Genomic DNA, 22,391 nt, shown 5'->3' on the forward strand with positions numbered 1-22,391 from the left:
GTTTTCTTGAAAAATGTCACCCCCAGCACCCTGAATATCCCACAGAGTTTTTCCCATAGGGAATAATGGAGAGCAGCTGGGGACATCTTCTTTGGGGGTCCATAAAATTGGCCCCCAGGGTCCAGTCTTTATGAAACTTGAAGGGGGTCATTAGAGAACAGTCAGGAGTAGGTACCTTGCAAATTTGGTGAGTTTTGGTTGAAAAATTACCCCCAGCCCACCAGATAGCCCCCAAATTGAGTTTCCTATAGGAAACAATGGCCTAATTTTACCAAATTTCTGCTATATTACTCAAACTAGAGAATCAATTCAGCATTCAAGGAATATCAATTGTCTCTGCTTTGGTATTCCTAATTTGGATTTACTAAATTTTTGTGTGTGCAAACCCCTATTCCCAACCAGCATTACCTCAGTTTTCTCTGGGTTCAGTTTAATTTTGTTCTGACTTAGCCACCTGACCACAGCCTCAGAACACTGCTTCAGAGCCTTGATGGGTGCCTTTGCAATCTTAGATAACCAAAGGCAGAGCTAAGTGTCATCTGCATATTGATGACATCCAAACTCAAAGCTTTGGGTGAACTCATTCAGCAGCCTCATATAAATATAGAAGAGCAGGGGGTAAAAAAATGGAATCCTAAGGCAAAGGACAGACATCAACCCACTGGTTCTGTTCCTCTGCTGGAAATTTATCCCTAACACAAATTTCATATTCTAACCACTGTATGGAATGGTTATTGCAGGATGGATGGACTGTCAAAGGGCAGCCACAGAAGCTTTGATCCAATGGTATCCTGAGGAAGTAGCCCTTCATCAGGGCTGTCAGCAACGCATTGCAACATTCAACCATGTATGACAGTCTCCGTTCTGAGCCTACCAGCATACTGAGGTAATGAGGCTGGTCAAACTGGGTAGGATATTTAATTCCCACATAGAGCGGGGAGCATTTTTGTGCCATGTCCTTTTGAAGTGAGTCCCAATCCTGGTTAAGCAGCTTCTTTATAAGTAGTTCTTGTCTTTTCCCAGTTAAAGCTCTTGGGTCTCATGAATCTAATTTGTTCGTTTCCATGTCCACAGTTTTGTTCCACCTTGACCAACAGTGCTCTTGGGCTGCTGATTTAGTGAAGACTGGAAGATCCTCATAATTTTGCAGTCTGTATTAGAAGATGACTCTGGCTTTCCAGATCAGTGTTGAGATTTTTGGAAGGCCCAATTCAAGTCGTATGACTGTGGAGGCTATACATGGTGGTAGAGCAAGAATTTTCTGGGAGAAGGTTAACTGGAGCTTAAGTTGTTCGATTGGGCCCAGGAACCAGATCGGGGAGCCATACAGTATGCGTGGTATTAAAAGAGCCTTGTATGCCTTCAAAAGTGCTGGTACATATTGAGCTTCTTGAATAAAGAAGAATTTCCTTGAAGCCTTGAAGCCAGTAGAGCTAAGCCGATTTTCTGTGTATGATACTGAATATGCTTGGACCAGGATAAATTTGACTGGAAGACAATTCCTAGATATCTGAATTTGTTGACCAATTGTAATTCATATGCACCAATTTTCCATTTGTTGTTTAATCATTTTGTTGACTTTGAGAACACCATGATTTTGGAAATGTCTTCGTTTATCTCCAAGAGTTCATTACTGTAATAGGCAATAAATGCTTTAATCACTCGCTTCAGACCAAACTGGGTTCTGGAGAGCAAGGCAACGTCATCAGCATACAGCATGGCAGGTACTGGGCAGTTGCCCAAGCGTGGTGCGTGGATGGAGATGCCTGGCAAGCCTGGAACAAAATCATTTAAATATAGGTTGAATTGATGAGGTGCAAGAACACAGCCCTGGCGTATGTCTCTTTGGATAGGTATTTGGTTTGATATAGATCCCAGTTTGTTTAGTTTGACATGTAATACATTTTCGGAGTAGTGGTTCATTATCAACTTTAACAATCTCTTGGGTAGATGTGCAGCGTTAAGTTTGTTCCATAGTCTTGCATGGGGCAGCCCTTAGGCAGCCCTTAGGTTAATAAATGCTGCATATAGGGAGCCAGGCGCGTCGAGTACATATTTGCTTACCAGTGAGGCAAGCGTAAAGCAGTGGTCCACACAAGAGTGGCCCTTTCTAAAGCCAGCTTGTTTCTCCCCCAGCACTTCCGCTTTATCTATCCAATCCAACTATTTTTTTTAAAAAGAGATGCATACAGTTTGCCAATTATTGCCAGGAGGCTGATTGGTCGATAATTGCTTGGATCAGTTTTATTGCTTTTTTTGTAGATGGGTGTAATCAGTGATGTTTCCCAGGTGTCTGGTATAATTCCATTCGAGTTTACCCATGTGGATAGAGGTGCAAGCACTTGAGCCCACCAACTGGGGGCTACCTTCAGAAGCTCGGCAGGGAATACGTCAAGGCCAGGGGACTTCCCTGTTTTCAAAGCTTTGATCAATTCAACTACCTTGAGACAAGTAACAGGTTCCCGTTTTGGAACTTGCTTGAGATTGATTTCAAATTCCAATTCTGGTTCGACATTACATTTCTTATAGAAGTTTTTAGAATGTTTCTCCCAGGTAGTTGATGTTATGGGGGTTGCAGTGTTGCATCGTAGCTTCAGTATTGGTGTAATTAGGTGCCATAAAAATACACTGGATTTCCCTTTGGCAGCTGCAATTATCATGTCCCACGGAGATTTCATAGACTGGTGTTTTTTCTGCTTCAGTATGGTTTTATATTCCCTTCTGGCTCGTATCTATGAATGTTTTGTGATGGTTGTATTACTGTGCCTAAAGAGCTTATAGTTCCGCTTAACTTGGGTTTTGGCTTTCCTGCAGTCCTTGTCAAACCAGCTCTTTGTATGGTGATAAGGATGGTTTGATTTCCGCTTACTTTCCTTTTAGTTTAGCAGGACTAGGCCATGCAGTTTAGTGAGCAGTGTCATGGATTCCAGTGCTGATTGGCAGTCTTGTTCCACCATCGTCTTCCTTTTCAAGTTTTGCGCTTTAGTGGTGTGCAGCGTTTTCATAGCAGCTTAAGCTGATTTTCTGGACCATCTTCATTTAGAAGGCTGTCCTTTGGGATAGGTTAGGTCAGTATTCAAGTCAGGTGTGGTCTCCATTGATATTCTGATGGAGATTGGAAGATGGTCACTTGTTCCATGATCTTCCACCTTGAACTCTAATACTTTAGAGAGGCAAGAATCACCAATCAGCGCATAATCAATTATATTTGCTCCTTGTGAGGAGATGAATGTAGTCTCCAAAAGAATCAAGAGCGTCATTTCCATTGAATACTGCCAGGGATAGTTTGGAAACTGAATTTATCATTTTGACCCCTGACCTATGTATGCCTTTGTCTCTGGAATACTGTGTTCCTTCAGCAGCATTGTAATAGAAGAGGTTGTCCATTATTGCCCAGGAGTGCTCTTTCCCGCCAAAAACAGCAGCAATAGCAAAAAAGGCGGGAAATGGAGTCTAAGGCCAGTGAGAACAAACAAAAAGAAAAGGGGAAGGAGGTTCAGAAAACAGCTGAAAAGGGTTTCTAACCTCCCGTTTCGCCGGTAAGCCAGCTCTTTAACTTGCCAGCCTTTAACAGAGAGGTGAAAAAAGCCACACCGAGCTGTAGGAGGCTGTTTCAGCCCCAATGTTACTCCGCCGGCTCTACCACTCCACATTGAGCAGGAAGGTAAAGGCAGAAGAGATGGAAGAAATCTCCATGCCCGAAGGCTGGATCTCAGCGCGGGAGCCTAGGCGAGAGCCGTGGAAGCTAGGCACACCTAGTGCCGTCGGCTCCGCTGCTAGCAGTCGCGTCTGCCGTGATCGGGGTGGGTGGTTTGCAAAAACCCCTCCTTCCCCAGCGAGCACTGCCTCTGTTCTCCGCTCTCTATCTTCTTCTTCTTCTTTTGTTGGAATCCTGTGCTGTAAGGAGAGCAGTCAACGTCCTGCACCAGTGCAGGGCCAGAAAAAACTGCTGAGCCGTGGGAGAGCCCCTCACCTTCCGGGATCATTCAAGTCGACTGACCCTGCACTGAAGAGGAGGAGCTACTTTCCATTGTAAGGACTGTCCCACTCCCTCTGGACCACCGGAGAAAGCCACATGGCTTCATTGGGAAGGAATAAAATGAAGAACTTTCTGAGAGCTGTAGAACAGAAGACGGAAAGGAAGGGTATGACCACACGTCCTCAACTAGTGGCACCGCCATGAGGTAAGCCCCTCTTTTAAAAAGGCATCCTAGACTTCACCAAATCTGACATTTTACTGCAGTTCGTATTGAGTGGTCAACTGGAGCTTTCCTTCAACTGGCTTGTGTTTGCCCTTTACTGACACATCATCTGATCTACGTAAGACACAGCCATAGTTTTATGTCTGTTCCAAATGGCTGCAGTAGTCAGAAGCTACCTAACAGAGACCTTTTCACGTGAACAGAGCAAGAACTTAATTTAAAACAAACTAACATGAACAAAGGAAAAAAAGAGAGAGGCTTCTCAGAGACCTTCATGGCAGATGGCCTAAAACTGGCCAACAGACAGAAAAACCTTAAGTAAAACTTGGCTTGGAACTAACTACTCTGTCACTATAGAAGTATAACAAAACATAGACTTTCTGGCACAGTATACCAGGGCATTTTGCTACCCAGTCATCAGAAGGAAACTGCTTTCATGGTTGCAGCATTTTGTAGTGAATAATTATCTTCCAACAAGAAAAACAAGAAAAGGCAGAGTCAACAACAGCCAGCACATCTAAGAGAACTGCAGTTGAAAGATTATCAATTTTTTAAATGGTAGTGGAATACCTACTTATTTCTCATTTTGTAAACTCTAAGGTTGGAACTATACATTAAAATTATCACCAAAATCAGCAGCTTTAAATCTTTTTTATCACTCTTAACGTTTAGAAAAGCAAAACATGTAACATGCATTCCAAGTTCCCTACCAGCACAAGCAACAGCTAATGAAGTGGAGGAAGGAAGGAATCACCACATGACATCAAACATTTTATGTTCACACTGATCCTTGTTTGTCTCTCTGTCTCTAAATATACCCATAGGAGTCTGGAACCTGTGACCTCTCGTACTGTTCATTAAGTATAACAGCAACAAATCAGACAACATACCAACAACAAATCAACAACATACAAGATACCCCTCACACACACACACACACACACACACACACACACACACACACACACACTTTTTATGTTCTCTGTGATTTTGGCTATAAATGTTTGTTTCATAGGCATCTGAAGAAATAAGGACTTACTCATGAAAGCCTATGCCACAATAAACTTCACTGATGTCTTACTTTGCTACAGCAGACTAACAGGGCTACTATTTTCCAAATAAGTGTTACTAGTGAGAAGGAGACACAGGGTTAATGTTTGCAGCAGCAGTCATACACCACTGTAAAGCACAATTCTAATCTCACCTCTGAAGGCACAGGCACAGAAAGGGAGATCTTAGATGTTAGCTGATGGGCTGGACAGTAGGGGAAGAGGTGGTCCTTCAGGTACGCAAGCTCTAAGCCATTTAGGACCGTAAAGGTAAGACCAGTGCAGCAGGTACCAGTGCAGATCTTTCAGCATGGGACTGACAGGATCCCTGTATAGGCCCTGACTGGCTGGCTGCCACGTTCTGGAAAAAAAGGGTAAAGAAAAAGGGAAAGCTGAAGACAGGGTGGGGAGGAAGGTTGGTTGCCGATTGGGAGGACAAAAAGCAGGGAAAGTGGAGAAGCTTTAGGGGCTGCCAAAGGGAGAATGCAATGCCCCCTGTGAGTCCTTGTAATCATGTATTTAAAATATTAGCAGCTCCAGTTAATTAGGCTATGAAGTTTGTTGTTATAACAACTAGTTGTTCAAATTTGTTTGGTTACAACCATTTGGTCCCACAACTACTGTTCCTTCACTTCTTTTACCTATAACAGTAGCCAGGAAGAAAATCACTTAAACTTCTGATGTGTAAAGAGCAGAGAGAGAGTTAGTACAATACCAGGTTGCCTAAAAAGTTTCTTGACTACTCAGCCCAAGTCCACTGGCAGGCTTTGATACCGACTTTGTGAATCGTAAGGCTTATAAAAGCCTTTTTTCATACTTTACTCTGCATCTGCAGAAATTCAAGTGATATGTTTATATTGCTACTATTGAAATGAAAGAAGTGGAACCTATTGTTATGTCAAGCCTCTAGCTCTACAGCTAAAGCTCAATTATCTGCTTGCCTCTCAATTCTTGTTCCCAAAACACAAGAAGCTGAGAATGTTCCACATATACAGAGATCAACGGAAGCGCTAGACATAGACATTGTGGGCATTACAGAAACTTAGTTGGATGAGGAAAACCAGTGGGATATGGCAATTCCTGGATATAAATTATATCATAAGGATAGGGAGGGAAGGGTTAGAGGTGGGGTGGCTCTGTATGTCAGAGAGGGCATACAGTCCAGTAAGATTGAGAAGGTAAGAGAATTAGATTCACTTCTGGAAATGCTATGCATTAAAATAATGGGCCCAAAAGGAAACTTAATTGCCCACTGGATCAAAAGATAGAGGATGATTATAACATGATGAAAGAAATAAGGATAGCGGCTAGACAAAATAACTGTGTAGTAATAGGTGATTTCAGTTACCCACACATTGATCGGGTCAACGTGTGTTCAAGTTGGGAGAAAGAGACTGAGTTTCTAGACACTCTCAATGACTGTGCTATGGAGCAAATGGTTGCAGAACCTTCCAGGGGAGAGGCGGTCCTGGACTTGGTCCTAAGTAATGCCCAAGATCTGGTGAGAGATGTAAAAGTGGTTCCACCGCTTGGGAACAGTGACCATAATGTTACTGAGTTCAGCATTTGCATAAATAGGGAGTTGCCCCAAAAGACCAACACAACCACTTTTAACTTTAATAGGGGTAACTTCTCTGAGATGAGGGGGCATGTGAAGAAGAAACTGAAAGGAAAGGTCAAAAGGGTCAAAACCCTTGGGGACATTTGGAGACTATTTAAAACTACAATCCTAGAAGCTCAGATAAAATATATACTGTAGGTTAGGAAAGGCACAAATAGGTATTAAAAAAGGCCTGCAAGGTTAACAAAAAAAGTAAAGGAAGCTATAAAAGGTAAGAAGGTTTCCTTTAAAAGGTGGAAAGCTAGTAGGAGTGAGGTACATAAAAGGGAACACAGGCTGTGGCAAAGAAAATGCAAGTCTGTGATCAGGCAGGCAAAAGGGGACTATGAGGAACACATTGCAAAAAACATAAAGACCAACAATAAACATTTCTTCAAATATATTAGAAGCAGGAAACCAGCCAGGGAGGCAGTGGGGCCCCTGGATGATCAAGGGGTAAAAAGATTTCTGAAGGACGATAGAGAAATGGTCGAGAAGCTAAATGCATTTTTTGCCTCTGTCTTCACTGTAGAAGATGAGAGGTACTTGCCCGCTTCAGAACCACTGATTTCGGGAGGAGTATTGAAAGATGTGAGTCAGATTGAGGTGACGAGGAGCTCCTATGACTAATAAGACAATTTAAAAACTAACAAATCACCAGGCCTGGATGGCATACATCCAAGAGTTCTGAAAGAACTCAAATGTGAACTTGTGGATCTCCTGACAAAGATATGTAACCTTTCATTAACATCTGCCTCCATTCCTGAGGACTGGAAGGTAGCTAATGTCACCCCATCTTTAAAAAGGGTTCCAGAGGAGATCCAGGAAATTACAAACCAGTCAGTCTAACATCAATACCGAGTAAGTTGGTGGAAACCATTACTAAAGAGAGAATTAGTAGGCACATGGATGAACAAAAGCTATTGAGGAAGACTCAGCATGGGTTCTGTAAGGGAAGATCTTGTCTCATGAACCGTCAGTGTGGCTATTAGCCACAAGGTATAAATGGAACTCTCTGTCTAGGGCAGTGATGCTCTGTATTCTTGATGTTTGGGGGGGAAGATCAGTCGGAGGGCTTCTAGTGTCCCTTCCCCACTGGCAGACCTCCTGAGGACACCGGGTTTTTGGCCACTTTGTGACACAGTGTTGGACTGGATGGGCCATTGGCCTGATCCAACATGGCTTCTCTTAGGTTCTTATGTTCTTATGTTCACTAAAGTCAAGTTACTAGAATTTTAAGAGAAGCAGAAAGTAAGAAAGTGGTAGCAGCCATGGCCTTTATTTTTCCCAAAGCCACAACATTTGTGGCAGTCCTGGAAAAGCCTATTTGCTTCTGTAGGTAGAGGAAAAATTCCACTTAAGCAAATGATTCAAAACATGATGTGGCTAAATGGGGGGGGGGGGCGGCAGCACAGAAATAAACAGCACAATAATTGTGCTCTAAACAGCACTAAGACAAAGAATGCTAAAGTTCAAAACATATCCTATTGAAAACTTAAATACAGAACTTCAAAGAACTTCACAGACGTGAGCTGATACCTGTCCTTTCCCAACACACCTGTATGTGACTTCCAGTGTTCCCCAAACAGAACTCTCATAGTACATTTCATCATTTCCTGTCAGCTGCTAAAATCCTTGCCGCTCTAGAATAAAGTCATTCTTTCATACTGCAGCACTTGGATCTTTTTTTCCTCATACGCATTTTTTATGCTTAGCGGACAAACTGCCGTCCACGTCTCTTAGAACTTCTGTAAATATTTACAACTGAAGTTGTAAGCATATATTCAGCTTGGGCAAATAATTCTACCACTTCAAATTCTGAGCAGAGAACCACGAGGATTTTATACTACTGATGTGCATTAGGGCAAATGGTCCCTTCTGATTAAGTCACTGACAGTCAAATTTTACAAAATGGTGATTTAAGCAGTAATTCTAATCCCTGCATTTTTTTACCCATCTATGTATGTTTAACAAGCAGCGCTTTGGAAAATGCTACACACACAAATCTGGGAATTGCACAGGCACTGATATTTAGATTAAACCGCACTTAACAAGCAATACATTCTTTGCAGCAATATTTATAAAAGGAATATGAGAAGAACACTGTGGACTAAAAACAGGAACTGCTTGCCTGTTACATATCAGTATTTGCTGATTTTTTAGTTACCACAATCTGCACATGGCAAAGCACAGTAACAATATTAAGGCTGTCTACCTTCCACCCCCACCCCCCAAAGAGCAGGAGACCATCCCTCTGCCACGAATCAGTGGCACAGCATCTCTCATCGCTTCCCACGATACACCAAGCCAAAAAAAAAAAACTTTCTGGGAGAAGCAAGCTCCTTGACAGAGAGACGGGTCAATGGAAGGAAAATATTCCTGGTACTGCCCCAGCTGAAAGCTCTCCAAATACTGTTCCTTTTTAAAGAAATTTAAAAATAAACTACACTAAGATTTAATAAGCACATATTATGTTTGTATACATTACAATTTAGTTGAAAATAACCAGACCAACCTTCACAGGAGAGGGGGTTTCTCCAGATTAATTGTTACATATAAAGGACAAATATTAAAGTAGTCATTGCAGATTGCTAACAGGATGGACCTGCAGGTTTGGTGTTCCATATCTCTAAACTCTTGTTTTTTATTTGCTCTCCAGATCGCATCGCCATTCCCGTTTGCCTACTGACATTAAGCCTATTGCCAGCTCATAAGAGCAACTCTTTTGGAGGCAGACCCAAGATTCATTTAGCGAAGTATTCAATTTCCTACAGTGGCCAATTAGAGGGCCCCTAAGAAGTCCCTTAAAGAGCACACAATTTGCTGTCACATGCCTTCAGTATCTGGTATTTTTTCTTTTGTACACGGAGGTTCAACTGAATGATCATGGCTAGTGGCCCTATCTTTCATGAGCAGAGATGGGCACAAACCAGAAAAAAACCGAACAATGTGGTTTGAGGTTCGTCACGTTTCATGAACCACAAACTTTCACAAACCTGCCTCGGTTCACGAATCAGTTCATTTTGGTTCATGAAAATGTCACTTCCAGGCCAGCAAACCACCACTTCCGGGTCAGCAGAACGTCTGCAGGAAGTCCATCCCCTGTTGCCTAGCAAACTGATTGATCAGCGCCAGGCTGTCTGCAGTGATGAACTGAAAAACAAACCAGCCTGAAGTTCATGGCAGTTCGTCAGAAATGGGATCTGACGAACCACTGGTTCACGAACCACAAATCGGCCTGGTTCATCACAAATGTTGGGTTGTATTTGTTCATGCCCATTTCTATTCATGAGCATATATGTATAAGACTACAACCAGTTAGTACTTACGGAATTGAATTTCATATAGAAACACTGTTCTCTAATGCTATCTTGCCACCTGGCACTCCAGCCACCCATAACAGGATATCTCAATATCCTGAGAGGCAGTTTTGGGTAGTGGTTAAGAGCAGCGGGACTCTAATCTGGAGAACTGAGTTTGATTCCCCACTCCTCCACTTGAAGCCAGCTGGGTGACCTTGGGTCAGTTACAGCTCTCAGAACTCTCAGCCCCACCCACCTCACAGGGTGATAGTTGTGGGGATAATAATAGTAAACTTTGTAAAACGCTCTGAGTGGGCGTTAAGTTGTCCTGATGGGCGGTGTATAAATCGAACCTTATTATAACCACTATTAATAATAATAATAATAATAATAATAATAATAATAATAATGGCATAACAGCTTCAACACTACAACATAACATACCGTCGCATATCAAGGAAATGACACAGCCTATTCTATGTTACACAGAAGATCAATTACTTCTCAGTATCTTTTTTCCCATTGCTAAAAACATTGCCACCTTAATGCAATGACTTAATATTTTTACCTTTGGTTATTTCATTGTATGAAGTCCTTCTGCAAATCTGAGATAAAGAAAGCAAGCTTTCCTTCTGTCCACAAACCTGCCACAGGAGAGTGGAGCATCTGGCACGCAGCCTAATTGGAAAAAGGATTTGCTTTGTGTAACTCATTGCTGCCATAAGATTTTTATGGAGATGGTTCAAATGACAGAAGTATTTAAAGCAGTCTGTACCTGATCATTCTGCAATCTCCCGAATCAATAGGACACGGGAGAAATGACAGACGTTTTCTTTTAAAATGTTATTCTCAGAAACCTAAAGATTCTGCTTCAGAAATCATAGTCTGCAATTTGTAGCATGACTGCAGCCATGTACTCTCCTTGACTACTATGAGCAACTTTACATCCTTCACCTCATTCTCAATGATAGGATACTAACCTGTGTAACAGGGTCAGTAGCAAGATTTTGCATTTGCACATTACAGAATCAGGTTTTTAATGCCATTTTGTTACATGAGCCTGTAGCAAAAACAAACCCTAGACATCATCAGAGATATTGGGAAAATGGAAACCTTCCCAAGTGCTTCATATTTCCACAGAAAATTTCCTATTCCTCTTATATTTTTAAAGAAACAGCAAATGAGAGAAGCAAGAGAGAGGTAATCAATTTTTTTTTGGCATCTTATTTATTCCATGCACAGAACTGTGCTGAGAAGCACTGAACTCCATCTACCTTCCCCCGGCTGTGCAGCAGGCAGGATTCGGTTGAGTGCTGCCCAGCACTAAGGAAGCCCCCTCCCCATGCCCCTCAAAACAGCAGAGCAGATAAGCAGCCGGCTTGGGCAAGCTACCTTCATCAACAGGTTTCTCGAGATGCTTGCCAACTCTTTCTGCCCATTTCAGTTTTTTAAAAAAATATACTACTTCTAAAGATTCATTGTTTCATAAAACTCAACGACAGTTAGTTTGCTGTACCAAACACAATTCCCCTGAGCAAAGGGGGGCCGGGTACCATAAATCCGATGCAGGCGATGTATGATGTCAGGCCTCGCTTTGCTCAGCTCCTTACTTTCCCCCTCCCCTTCTGTAATTTTCCACAAAAATATAGGGAAATGGTTTTTTCTTTCAACGCATCTGAGAAAGTAAGCTCTGACTCACGAAAGCTCATGCCAGAATAAACTCTTGAACATGCCACTGGACTTCTTTTTTTTAACAGTTTTAACCGTTTTTTAAAAAGTTAAACTCTTTTTTAAAAAGTTAAACTCTTAAGAGTCAGCAATGCAAGGCCCACAACCTCCCCTACTGCTACACTAATTCTATGCCCATGCAAACTCACACTGTACGCGACGGCTACATCATAAAAGGGGATCACCTGAAGATTGACTTTCTACCCACAGAAAATAGTGCTGTATGAAAGGAAATCAATACCATTCTCTGGATCAAGCCCATTACAGGAGCTAACAGTCAAACTAACAAGATCCAAATTGTTCAAACCCTTTGACTACCAAAAAAGGGTTACCCTGGGGATCACGGAACCCGCATTTACAAAAGCCACGTGGCATAAGAGCTAAAGTCAGGGGGGAAGTGGGGCAGGGTAAAGTCAAATTTGGCTGGATTCAACCTAGTTTCAGGAAGCCTGGAGTGATCGGCAGCCATGCTCTGGAGTTGGGCTTGTGGAAGAGAGGAGGTCCCACTGGAGATTGTGAATAGCTGCAGCTGGGTGGCAAGCCCCTCCCCCACTGATTGCCTCTTCCTCCCATTTGCCAGGTACGTTTTGGGAGCTCAGTGCATTTAAGCAAGAGGCGTGCTCTGAAAGCACAAGGCAGAAGGCGGGAGCACAAGGGCTCTTGGACCATGGCTCTCAGCCCGAGACGCACAGCCGGAATGCAGACATAGCCTGTGCCAAGTGGAGGACACTAGAACGGCTCCTCCGACTGCATCCATGGTTGTTAGGAGCATCACCTGTTGGACAATGCTTACATTAATAGAGGCCACTAGCATGTTGGATGTATGTAGTTTTTTGGGGTGCATTTTTGAGCTCTCTTTATCCAGCACCAGATGTATGGGGAATGCACTGCTCCAGTACAGAGGGGAATTGGTAGATATGGAGGTGGGATTTATTAAAGGCAGCCAGTATTAGCCAAAGATGCTCACTGCTTATCTAATCTCTCTAGCATCTTAAGAGTCAGCAATGCAAGGCCCACAACCTCCCCTACTGCTACACTAATTCTATGCAAAACCAGATCTGTAAGGAACCAAGCTGCATGCATTACTGGGATGCTGCAGGAAGAGAAAATAGGTGTGGCTTGCATAACAGAGACATTGACATGGTTACAGGAAAATACATGGTATGTCTGTCCCAACTACTTCCTGGCTATGCAGCCCTACACCAACCTCGCAACAGCACCTGGGGAGGAAGAGCTGCTATTCTTTGTGAGTCCAACTTCCACAGACTTCTGATACAAGCTATAGCTGGTCCTGACTGTGCACTCCTTTCATGGGGAACTGAAGATAGATTATGTATTCTGCTTGTCTACAAACCACCCAGCTCTCCAGTAAATAGCCGTTCCGAGTTGGCAAAGGTTCTCTCCAATGTGTTGCTGGAGACACCTAGGCTAGATAATTCTGAGGGAACTTCAAGATACATGCTCAATGCTCCATGTCAGGACTTAATATTTCGCACTGAGTCTTTGAGTGAAAGTCTTGTTTCAGGGTTGGAGATTCAGCTTGAGCCATGGTCTGACCACCATCTGCAGAAGGCAATAGTGAATATTCCCCCAATGCCCCACAAAAAGGGAGGGACCTGTTAAAATGGTTTGCCCACAAATGCTCATGGATCCTCCTAGATTCCAAAATGCCCTGGGGAATTTTAGGGTTTCAGGTACGTGTGCTATTGAGGCTGTGGTAGGAGCTTGGAATGCAAAGTTTCTCGAAGCTACTAACATTGTTCTTCGCCAGCCACTCTGACCCTTGGGACGGAAGCCAGCCCCATAGTTCATCACACAGATGAGTGATGCAAAGAGAAAGATGTCTAGAAAAATGCTGGCAGAAAACTCATGCTGAAACTGATACAGCGGTGGTACAGAACCCACTGGAAGACTTATGCAGCTGTGATGAAAGTAGTAAAGAAACGTTATTTTCCTGCTACCATTACATTAGCTAGTTCACGACCATCCAAGCTGTTCTTCAAGGTATTTTCTTCTAACTCCTAAATCTGAATCTTCACAGTCTCAAGAACAGACTATTAGCTGTGAGGCCTTTGCAAAGTTATTTTGCTGATCAAATAGCACAAATACGCTCTGATCCGGATGCCGGCTGTAATATAGAAAAGGTGGAAGAAATACACTATCTGGTTCAAGAACGGGCCACTTTAGACCAGTTACAATGAGGGATCTTGACAGGATCCTGGCATCTATGACCCTTGCCCATCTTGGCTGTTAAAATCAAGAACCACATAAATGAGCCCTTGAGCTCTATCGTAAATCAGTCACTAAATCAGGGTACCATCCCCTAGCCACTCAAGCAGGTGGTTATCTGGGGAGTCCAACATCTCCAGACAAAAACGGCTTGGCTAATTATCAGACAGAATCTAATCTGCCCTTTTAGGCAAAGTTATTGAAAGCTGACCAACTCCTGGTCTTCTTAGATAACTCTAGTGCTTTGGACACTTTTCAGCCTGAATTCAGGACATGCCATGGAACAGCTCTAGTAGCTTTCGTGGATGATCTCTGCCTGAACATAGACAAAGGCCACACTTTGTAATTGCTCCTTCTGGATCTATCTGCAGCTGTCATGTATGTCTGTACCCCTCCATCCATGTCATTGTTCTAGGGGATGCTAATTGTCAATACTATGGTTTGATTTTATATTGTAAATGCTGTGTGCATCACTTTCCTTTCTCTTCCTCGCGGCCTGAGAACTCAGCTGCGTAACCTGTGTATTTCTTTGAAGCTCACCGAAATGACCTTGAAGAGCCTGAAATGTTACCATCACTGTTATGCCTCTCTCTCTGTCTTGTCTAGCTCTAGTATAAACTCCAGCAGAGATTCCCAGACTTCTTCCCACTCAAACTTGTGGGTTAGGGAGGAGGGGAATGTTTGAGTATTTAGACCTGCACGTTCCTCAAGCCTCTATTCCTTTCAAGGAAGTTGTACTGCTTAGAAGCTTCCTTGTTTCTAAGTAAACTATGGACCTATATATGGAAATGATTTGATTTCTGAATAAAAAGCCATTTAACCAGGAACCTGTGTCTTGATGCAATGGCCCAGAGATCTGTCTGCTGTATCCTGTCATCCATAGCCTGACATATTGAAAGGATATGACACATCAGATTATGCCATCTTATGAAACTGTTTGGAAGCAGAAGTGGGCATCAAAGGATGTGCTTTAGATTGGTTTAAAAATGTTTTTCATGGAAGAGACTGAAAGAGTTGTTGTCGGAGACCAGCTATCTCCAGAGTGGGAACTATTTTGCAGGGTCCCACAGGGCGCAATCTTATCCCGCATTTTATTCAACCTTTAAGTAAAGACTTTAGGAGAAATCACTTGTAGTTATGGAACTGGAGGCCCTCAATATGCAGATGACGAACTCTGTATCTCTCTATCCAAATAAATGCAGAATGCAGTAGAAAGCTTGAGTTGCAGTCTGACAGCTGTGGCCAAATGGCTGAAAGCAAACAAATTGAAATTGAGCCGAGACAAGATTGAAGTGATGCTAGCTGGGAAGGCAGAGACCTTGAAGGCCATTGTACTTTCAATGGAGTTTGCCTGACCCTTGCAGACTCAGTTAAGAGCAATGGGGTTACACCGGATCCAGTGGTACTGCTAGAAAAGCAAGTTAAGGCTGCTGCAAAAAATGCTTCCTGCAACCTCAGTCCAGCCTGGAAGATGGCCCCTACCTTGAAATGGCCGTTCTGGCCAGCTGGACCCATGCCATGGTAACACTGAGACTTGACTATTATAATGCACTATACATAGGTCTCCCCTCTAAGTTAACTAAGAGACTCCAGTTGGTGCAGAACGCTGCATCTCAGTTATAAGAATAACGCTTCCATCAGTTACCAGGCCCAATTCAAGATATTGGCTATTGCATACAAAACTCTTCATGGCCTTGGTCCAGCCTCTCTCTCTATGCTCCACGATACAGGTCCTTCTGCAGGTGCCACCCCGCAGTTGGGCAAAATCAATAGCTGCCATGTGCATTCTCTACGGGGGCCTACCTGTACAGGTTAGGAAAGCTCCCATTCTCCTGGCTTTCCACAAATGATGCAAAAAAGACAGGAGGGCTGTACTGTAAGGAAGTGGTCAAAGATGGATGCATCAGTAGAGGGATGGGGACCATAGACTTTATTACTATGTGCTGCTTTGGGTATGATCCTACCAAGTAGGTCTGTTGTTTAACATTGTTTCATGTATCAATCTTAGACTGTTGATTGTTAAACTTAAGATTGCTGCAGCTCAGTATCTTATTTCTGCTTGTTTTCAAATCTCTGCACATTTGCACTTTCGTGTGCGATTGCACCGTTTGCTGAATATCCTTGCAGCTGACCAAATTGACTTGCACACTGTGCAATCCGCCCAGAGTCTCAGTGAGAAAGGCAGAATAAATAATGTAAATAAATCATAAAAATAAATAAAAAATTGGTTCAGACGGTGTTCCATATTTATACTGCTTTGCAAACCACTTCAAACATTTGTATACATCTTCCCAGACCTATAAAGCTAGGCATCAAAGATATTTCATTCAGTTTTATCAGAGCAGCTGCCCTTATCAAAACACAGGCCAAACACTAAAGATATTTTGTTCTGCAGGAAAGCTACAGATTCTAACCTTAAATGTAAACTTAGGATAAGGTTTATTTTTCAAATGCATTTACAAAATATAATGACTGCCAGAAATACTTTCCAACACAATATGCAGCCAAATGCTACACAACCGGCACAAATATCCATGGTATCAACAAGAATACAAATACAGGATGTGACGTGATATGCTGGGATGGCTATCACTAAAGATGACATAGTGCAATATTTTGTTCTAGGTGGAAATACTGGGACATAAGAGATACTTGAAGGTGGATGTGTACTATCGTCTGCCAATCAAAGCCATTGAGATGGAGAAGGAAATAACGGAGGTGACTAAAGACTCTATCCCCATATTATATAAGAACCAGTACTTTGAATTGTGTCCAGAAGCAGAAGGGCAGCCAGTGCAAGGGTAATACAATGGCTGTATCCAGCCCACAATAACCTGGCCGGCTGAAGTTTCTAGACAGTTTTCGGAAGCAACCAGATAGAGCATGTTACTGTAATATAACTGGGATGTAATGGATCACCATGACCACATCAAGTTTTTAGGAGAACAGCAGTAGCTGACTTGTCAGTCAAAGCTAGTAAAAAGACCTATGCGCTATGAAGGAAGCCTGAGCCTCCAACCATAGGCCAGGATCCAGTGGTGCCCCCAAGCAACCAGAAGCTGCTCCTTCAGGGAGAGCACAGCCCCCTCTAGAAGATGCTGATTCCTGCTAACTGACCAACAGCGCCTCAGTCTGGTCTGGACTGAGTTTTAGTTTATTGGCTCTTAGCCATCCCGTCACCTCCTCAAGGCCCTTGATCAGGACTTCCACAGATCCGCTCAGCTCCGTGGTTACGGCAGGGGTCCCCAACCTCTCTGGCCATGTGGGCACTTTTGGAATTCTGAGACAGGGTGGAGGGTGCAACTACAAAATGGCTGCCACGAGAGGCGGCGCCACACACACAGGGGAAGCCCAAAGGCAGGAGAGAAGAGGGTTAATTTTTAAAAAAACACACTGGGAAAAGGAAGGCGTGGGAGAAGAAAACCAATAGTGTGTGGCAGCTGCTGTCAAAACGACACTCTTTAAATGTGCACAGACAATCAGATTGCCATCGGCCATTCGGAAACTGTGCTGGGCCCCACTCACCTTCTTCTTCTTTTTTAAGCCCCACTCACCTTCTAAAAACACTTGACTGGCACCAGCAAGTTATCAACGGGCACCATGTAGTGGGGCAGAGGTTCACCTGCGTAGTATTATTGGCGCCACACTAATCATGCAGATGTTAAACTGCATGAGAGACAAGGTGGATGATCCCTGAGGGACCCGCACAGCACAGCACAGCCTCCACGGGGCCAAGCAGCTGTCCTCAGCACCAGCCACCCACCCACCCACCCACCAGAAGTGGTCAGACATGGTCGCCAAGGCACGGTGCCCCCCAGCCAACCTCTTGCAGAGGCATCCGTTCCAGCCCCAAACCCCGGTCGCGATCCAGGCGAAGATGCTCAGACTCCTCCAAGAGTGCCCGAAGCAGCACCGCCACCAGCCGCTGGAGCGCCGCCCCTTGCCCAAGAACGGGCCAGGCTGGCCGCTCGGGGCGGGCGCTATGCCGTCGCTTGGGGGCGGGGCGCCCTTCTCCAGCCCCCCCCCCCGCCGCCGCCTCTTTCGGAGCAGCCGGAACGACGCCAGGCCGCGAGGGGGGGGGTGCGTCTCCTCCCCCCCCCCCCCGGCCAGGCCCTCCTCGGCCCACCTCACCTTTCCGTCGCGAAGGACACGCGGCGCCCCGCCGTCCCAGGCCCAGGCAGGCACTTCCCCCCCCCCCCCGCGTCGAGGAGGCGCGTTCGGAGGACGGGAGGCTCCTCCGAGCGCGGCTGGAGACCAGGCCCGCCGCCGCCCGCGTCCTGCCAGCAGCCAGCCAGCCAGTCCCTGGCCTGGGGCCGCAGCTCAGGCGAGCTACGAGGCGCCCCGAGGCCCGCTGCCTGCCTGCCTGCCTGCCTGCCTGCCTGCCTGCGCGCAGATGCGGGCAGGGGCTGGGCGACCGCGCCTGGCCCGGCAGGCCTGCCAGTGGCTCCAGGGCCGGGGCAGCAGGCAGAGCGCGGGCGGGGGCCCGGCAGGCCCTGGGCCCGGCCGCGGCTGCAACGCTGTAAGGCGGCGATCGCGGACCGGCCTCTCCCGCCCGGGGGATCCAGCGCCACAGAAGCAGTCCTCTCCAGGCGCCCCCGGGAGGGTGGCGACCTTCCCTCTGGCCAGCCAGGCCTACCTCGCAGGGCTGCTGGGAAGGCGGAGCGAATCCCCGCCCCACGAGGGGCCCCCGCACGGAGCCCGCGCCCAGCCTCGAGGGGACGTGGGCAGCAGGGGCGGCCCCGCGCACGCCCTTGGCCCGGATCGCCCGCCAGGCCTCGCCTCCGCCGCACTCACCGCAGGAAGGCCGCGCCGGCGAGGCTCCCCCCTTCCCGGCAGGCCGGTCCCAGCTGCGGCCGCTTCGCCCTCGCCCTCGCCGGTGCGCTCCGGTCCGCCGGGCCTGGCCTGGCCTGGCCTCGCGCCGCCCTCCAGTCAGCGGCCGACGACGCCCCGCCCTGCCCCGCCTCGCCCCTCCGCCCGTCCCGCGGCGCTGACTGGGCCGGAGCAGCCGCCGGAGGGCCTGGGCAGCCGGCCCGCCCCCGCGCCCGCCTCCTCCGCAGCGCCGCCGCCTCCGCCTGGCCAGGGCGGGCCTCGGCTCTTGCGGGGCCTCCGGGCCCTTCCCCGCCGGCGCGGCCTGCGGCGGGCAGAGGCGAGGCGAGGCCAGGCGGCCGCCGGAACGGGCTTTCCCGGGCGCGGGGAAGAGGCCGGCTGGTCGGCGGCGGAAGGCGGGCAGGGGGCGCCTGGGGCGAAGGCCGCCTCTCCTCCGGGGGGCCGGGCCCCACTTTTCTCCGGGCTTCGACCCACGCCGGCCTCGGGGAGGGTCTCTCAAAGGACCTGCGGAACTCGCTGCCGGAGGACGGGGCGGAAACCCCCTGTGAGATTGGTGCCTCGGGACATTACAGGCCTTCGGTGGGAGAGGAGGGGAATAATGAGAGACTTTCTCCCTTACGCTCTTTGCAGGCATAAGCAACATCATCGCAAAGACCCCACTTTCCCTGTGAATGTGACTGGCTGAAGGCCCCCCAGCGAGCTTCCGTGGCAGAGAGAGGAGTCAGAGCCCGTGGCCTGCGCTCGCAGTCCGGGCCTCTCCAACGCATAATATTGACACCCTTCATCCTCTCTCTCACAGGGAGCCTTGCGGGGCAGCTGGCAGGCCTTACCTTGCTCACAGGGAGCCCACCCACCCCCTCCAACCTACAGCAGCTTCTCAGGGGGAGAAATGAACCACCCAACAGGAACAGACTCGGGTGCCCGCTTTGCCCTTACATATCACCAGGCAACACAATCATAGCACCTACTCATATGGTTTATGCCATCTTGGGCTCATTCACTTGCTCATCCTCCAGTGGGATACTGGCTTGTGTGTCAACAATGCTCTTCTATCTTGTACGCTGGAAAAAGAAGCCAGCCCCTGTGCAAAAAATATATTGGCTGTTTCCACACATCACCCGGCATAAGGCTAAACTCACACAACAAGGGCGTCTTCCTGGCACAATTTCTGACATCGTGTCATGATCCCATTTTCATGGTGTGATGACGTCAGAAATCACGCCTGGAAAATACGCTCATTGTGTGAGCTTAGAGCTATGCTGGGACATGTGGAAAGGACACATCAGGTAACAAGTACAATATTCAACAATCAGCTGGTAATCAGTCAGGGCACTCTTGCTAATCCAAAAGTCACTTTATAAAAGAACTTCAAAGGGAGAATCCAACATCAACTTGCTGAATTAGAATTCATCAAGAAGGGGGCATGGCGTCGGCTCCGAGGGAGAAGGATGCTTGGGAACTGAGCTCCATCCCTCCCCACCCTAATTCCTCATATGAGCTGGGTCTGTCCAGGGGGGCTCCCTACAATAAGAAAAACTACAGATATGTGAGAAGCAAACGCAAGGTAAAAGAGGCAATTGGACGGCTGTTGGGAGTGGAAGGAGAAACTTTTTTTTTTTTTTAGAAAATTTTTATTGGTGAGTATACTTTTCAAATTCAATACGTACATTCCCTCAATATCTAATTAACCCTATCCCCCACCCTTTTCTTCCCCCCTCTCTATCGACTTCCAACAGCTTTCCAACCCTTACCTCCTCTTATTACTTGATAATTCCCTTAGTCTAAGCACATTCTAATTTTTTTTCCAGGTATTCTATCATATATATCAAATATCCTATCAATATAGCATGCTTCTATCAATTATACTATCAAATATTCTATCAGTATAATATACATCTATCAATTATACTATCAATATAGTATAAATCTTATACCCCTCAATATAGACCAGTATAATATAATATAATATATAACAAAAGTCTTAGTTTAAACATATTCTATTTCTTTTAAACATATATTCTATCAAATATACTATTGTCATTATAATATGTATTAACACCCCTACTGTGCACTCTGCCACCAATGTGGCACCGCACACAGCACCATACTGCACATTCATTATATAATATACAATCTAATCTACCAACATAATAGTATATATAGTATGCCCCATCAGTATATTTGTTTAACTATTCCCTTATTCATATACTCTGATAAAGGTATTACTTATCATAACCTCCCTACCTTATTCTTTAAAAAATCAGTTCTAAATTTCATCCCTCTTCTGCTATATTATAATCCAATCTTAGATTAAAATAGATATAAATTCTTAATGATAAAGTCACTTCTCTCTTCTGTTTAAAATGTCTTATTTCAAAAGTTCTCAAACTGCCACAGTTCTCCTTTCACATCCCATTTTTTTTCCAAAAATTGTTTCAGTTTCACCCAGTCCGCCAAATACTGTCCCGGATCTAGGTCTTTAAGTTTTCTTGTCATTTTATCCATCTCTGCCATGTACAGCAATTTGTAAATCCTCTACAGTAGGTACTTCTTGCACTTTCCATTTCTGCGCATACAGTAATCTTGCTGCAGCTGTCATATAAAATAACAATGTTCTATTTTGCACTGGAACATTCTCCATTCCCAAATTTAGTAGCAGCAGTTCTGGGTTCTTATTTATTTGGGTTTGTAACACCTCATTAATCACTTCTATTATATCTCCCCAGTACTGCTTCGCTACTTCACAAGTCCACCACATATGGTATAATGATCCTTCGTGCTTTTTGCATTTCCAGCACTTATCTGACATTTTAGCGTTCCCCAGCGCAATTTTCTTCGGTGTTAGGTACCATCTGTATATCATCTTGTATACATTTTCTTTAATATTCGTACACGTTGTAATCTTAATTGTATTCTTCCACAAGTGCTCCCATGCCTCCATTGCTATTTCTTTATGAAAATTTATTGCCCACTTCACCATCTGTACTTTCACTGTTTCATCCTCCGTGTACCATTTTAGAAGTATCTTATAGATCTTTGAGATTTGTTTCTTGCCTTCTTGTAGCATTACTTCTTCCAATTCTGTATTTTCCATTCTTATTCCTCCCCTTGAACAGTCCGATTTATAAAGATCCCTTATCTGTCTGTATTGAAACCAACTATAGCAAGGAGACAATTCTTCTTGTGACTTTATTCTTAATGTTGAATATTGTATTTGTGTTATTATCTCCTTATAAGTTAAACGTTGCTGTTCGTTCTCGACAGTTCTCGGGTCTATTACTTCATACGGGACCACCCAAGAGGGGATTTGATCTTCCAGATACATCTTATATTTCTTCCAGATTGTGAAGAGGCTTCTTCTAATATAGTGATGCAGAAACAGAGAGTCCGCTTTTATTTTATCGTACCATAGGTATGCATGCCATCCAAATATTTTCTTATAACCTTCCAATGC

General features: G+C 45.3%; 2 protein-coding genes across 3 annotated transcripts in view; one reads left to right on the plus strand and one right to left on the minus strand.

The window, feature by feature from the left end:
* Window positions 1-19,034, minus strand: part of PACSIN2 (protein kinase C and casein kinase substrate in neurons 2) — an 81,734-nt gene extending 62,700 nt beyond the window's left edge. Inside the window, exon 1 of one of the 2 annotated variants that reach the window (XM_055000335.1) lies at window positions 18,905-19,034. The gene's annotated coding sequence lies outside the window, so the exon portion shown is untranslated. The remainder of the gene's footprint in view (window positions 1-18,904) is intronic. The other variant, XM_055000334.1, reaches the window with a different exon arrangement.
* Window positions 17,901-19,622, plus strand: LOC129344241 (collagen alpha-1(I) chain-like). The gene has a single exon (XM_055000800.1). It carries the CDS (start codon window positions 17,901-17,903, stop codon window positions 19,620-19,622), a length of 1,722 nt encoding a protein of 573 aa, XP_054856775.1.
* Window positions 19,623-22,391: the final 2,769 nt, after the last annotated feature.

The sequence above is a fragment of the Eublepharis macularius genome, chromosome 16, assembly GCF_028583425.1.
Source record: "Eublepharis macularius isolate TG4126 chromosome 16, MPM_Emac_v1.0, whole genome shotgun sequence".
NCBI lineage: Eukaryota > Metazoa > Chordata > Lepidosauria > Squamata > Eublepharidae > Eublepharis > Eublepharis macularius.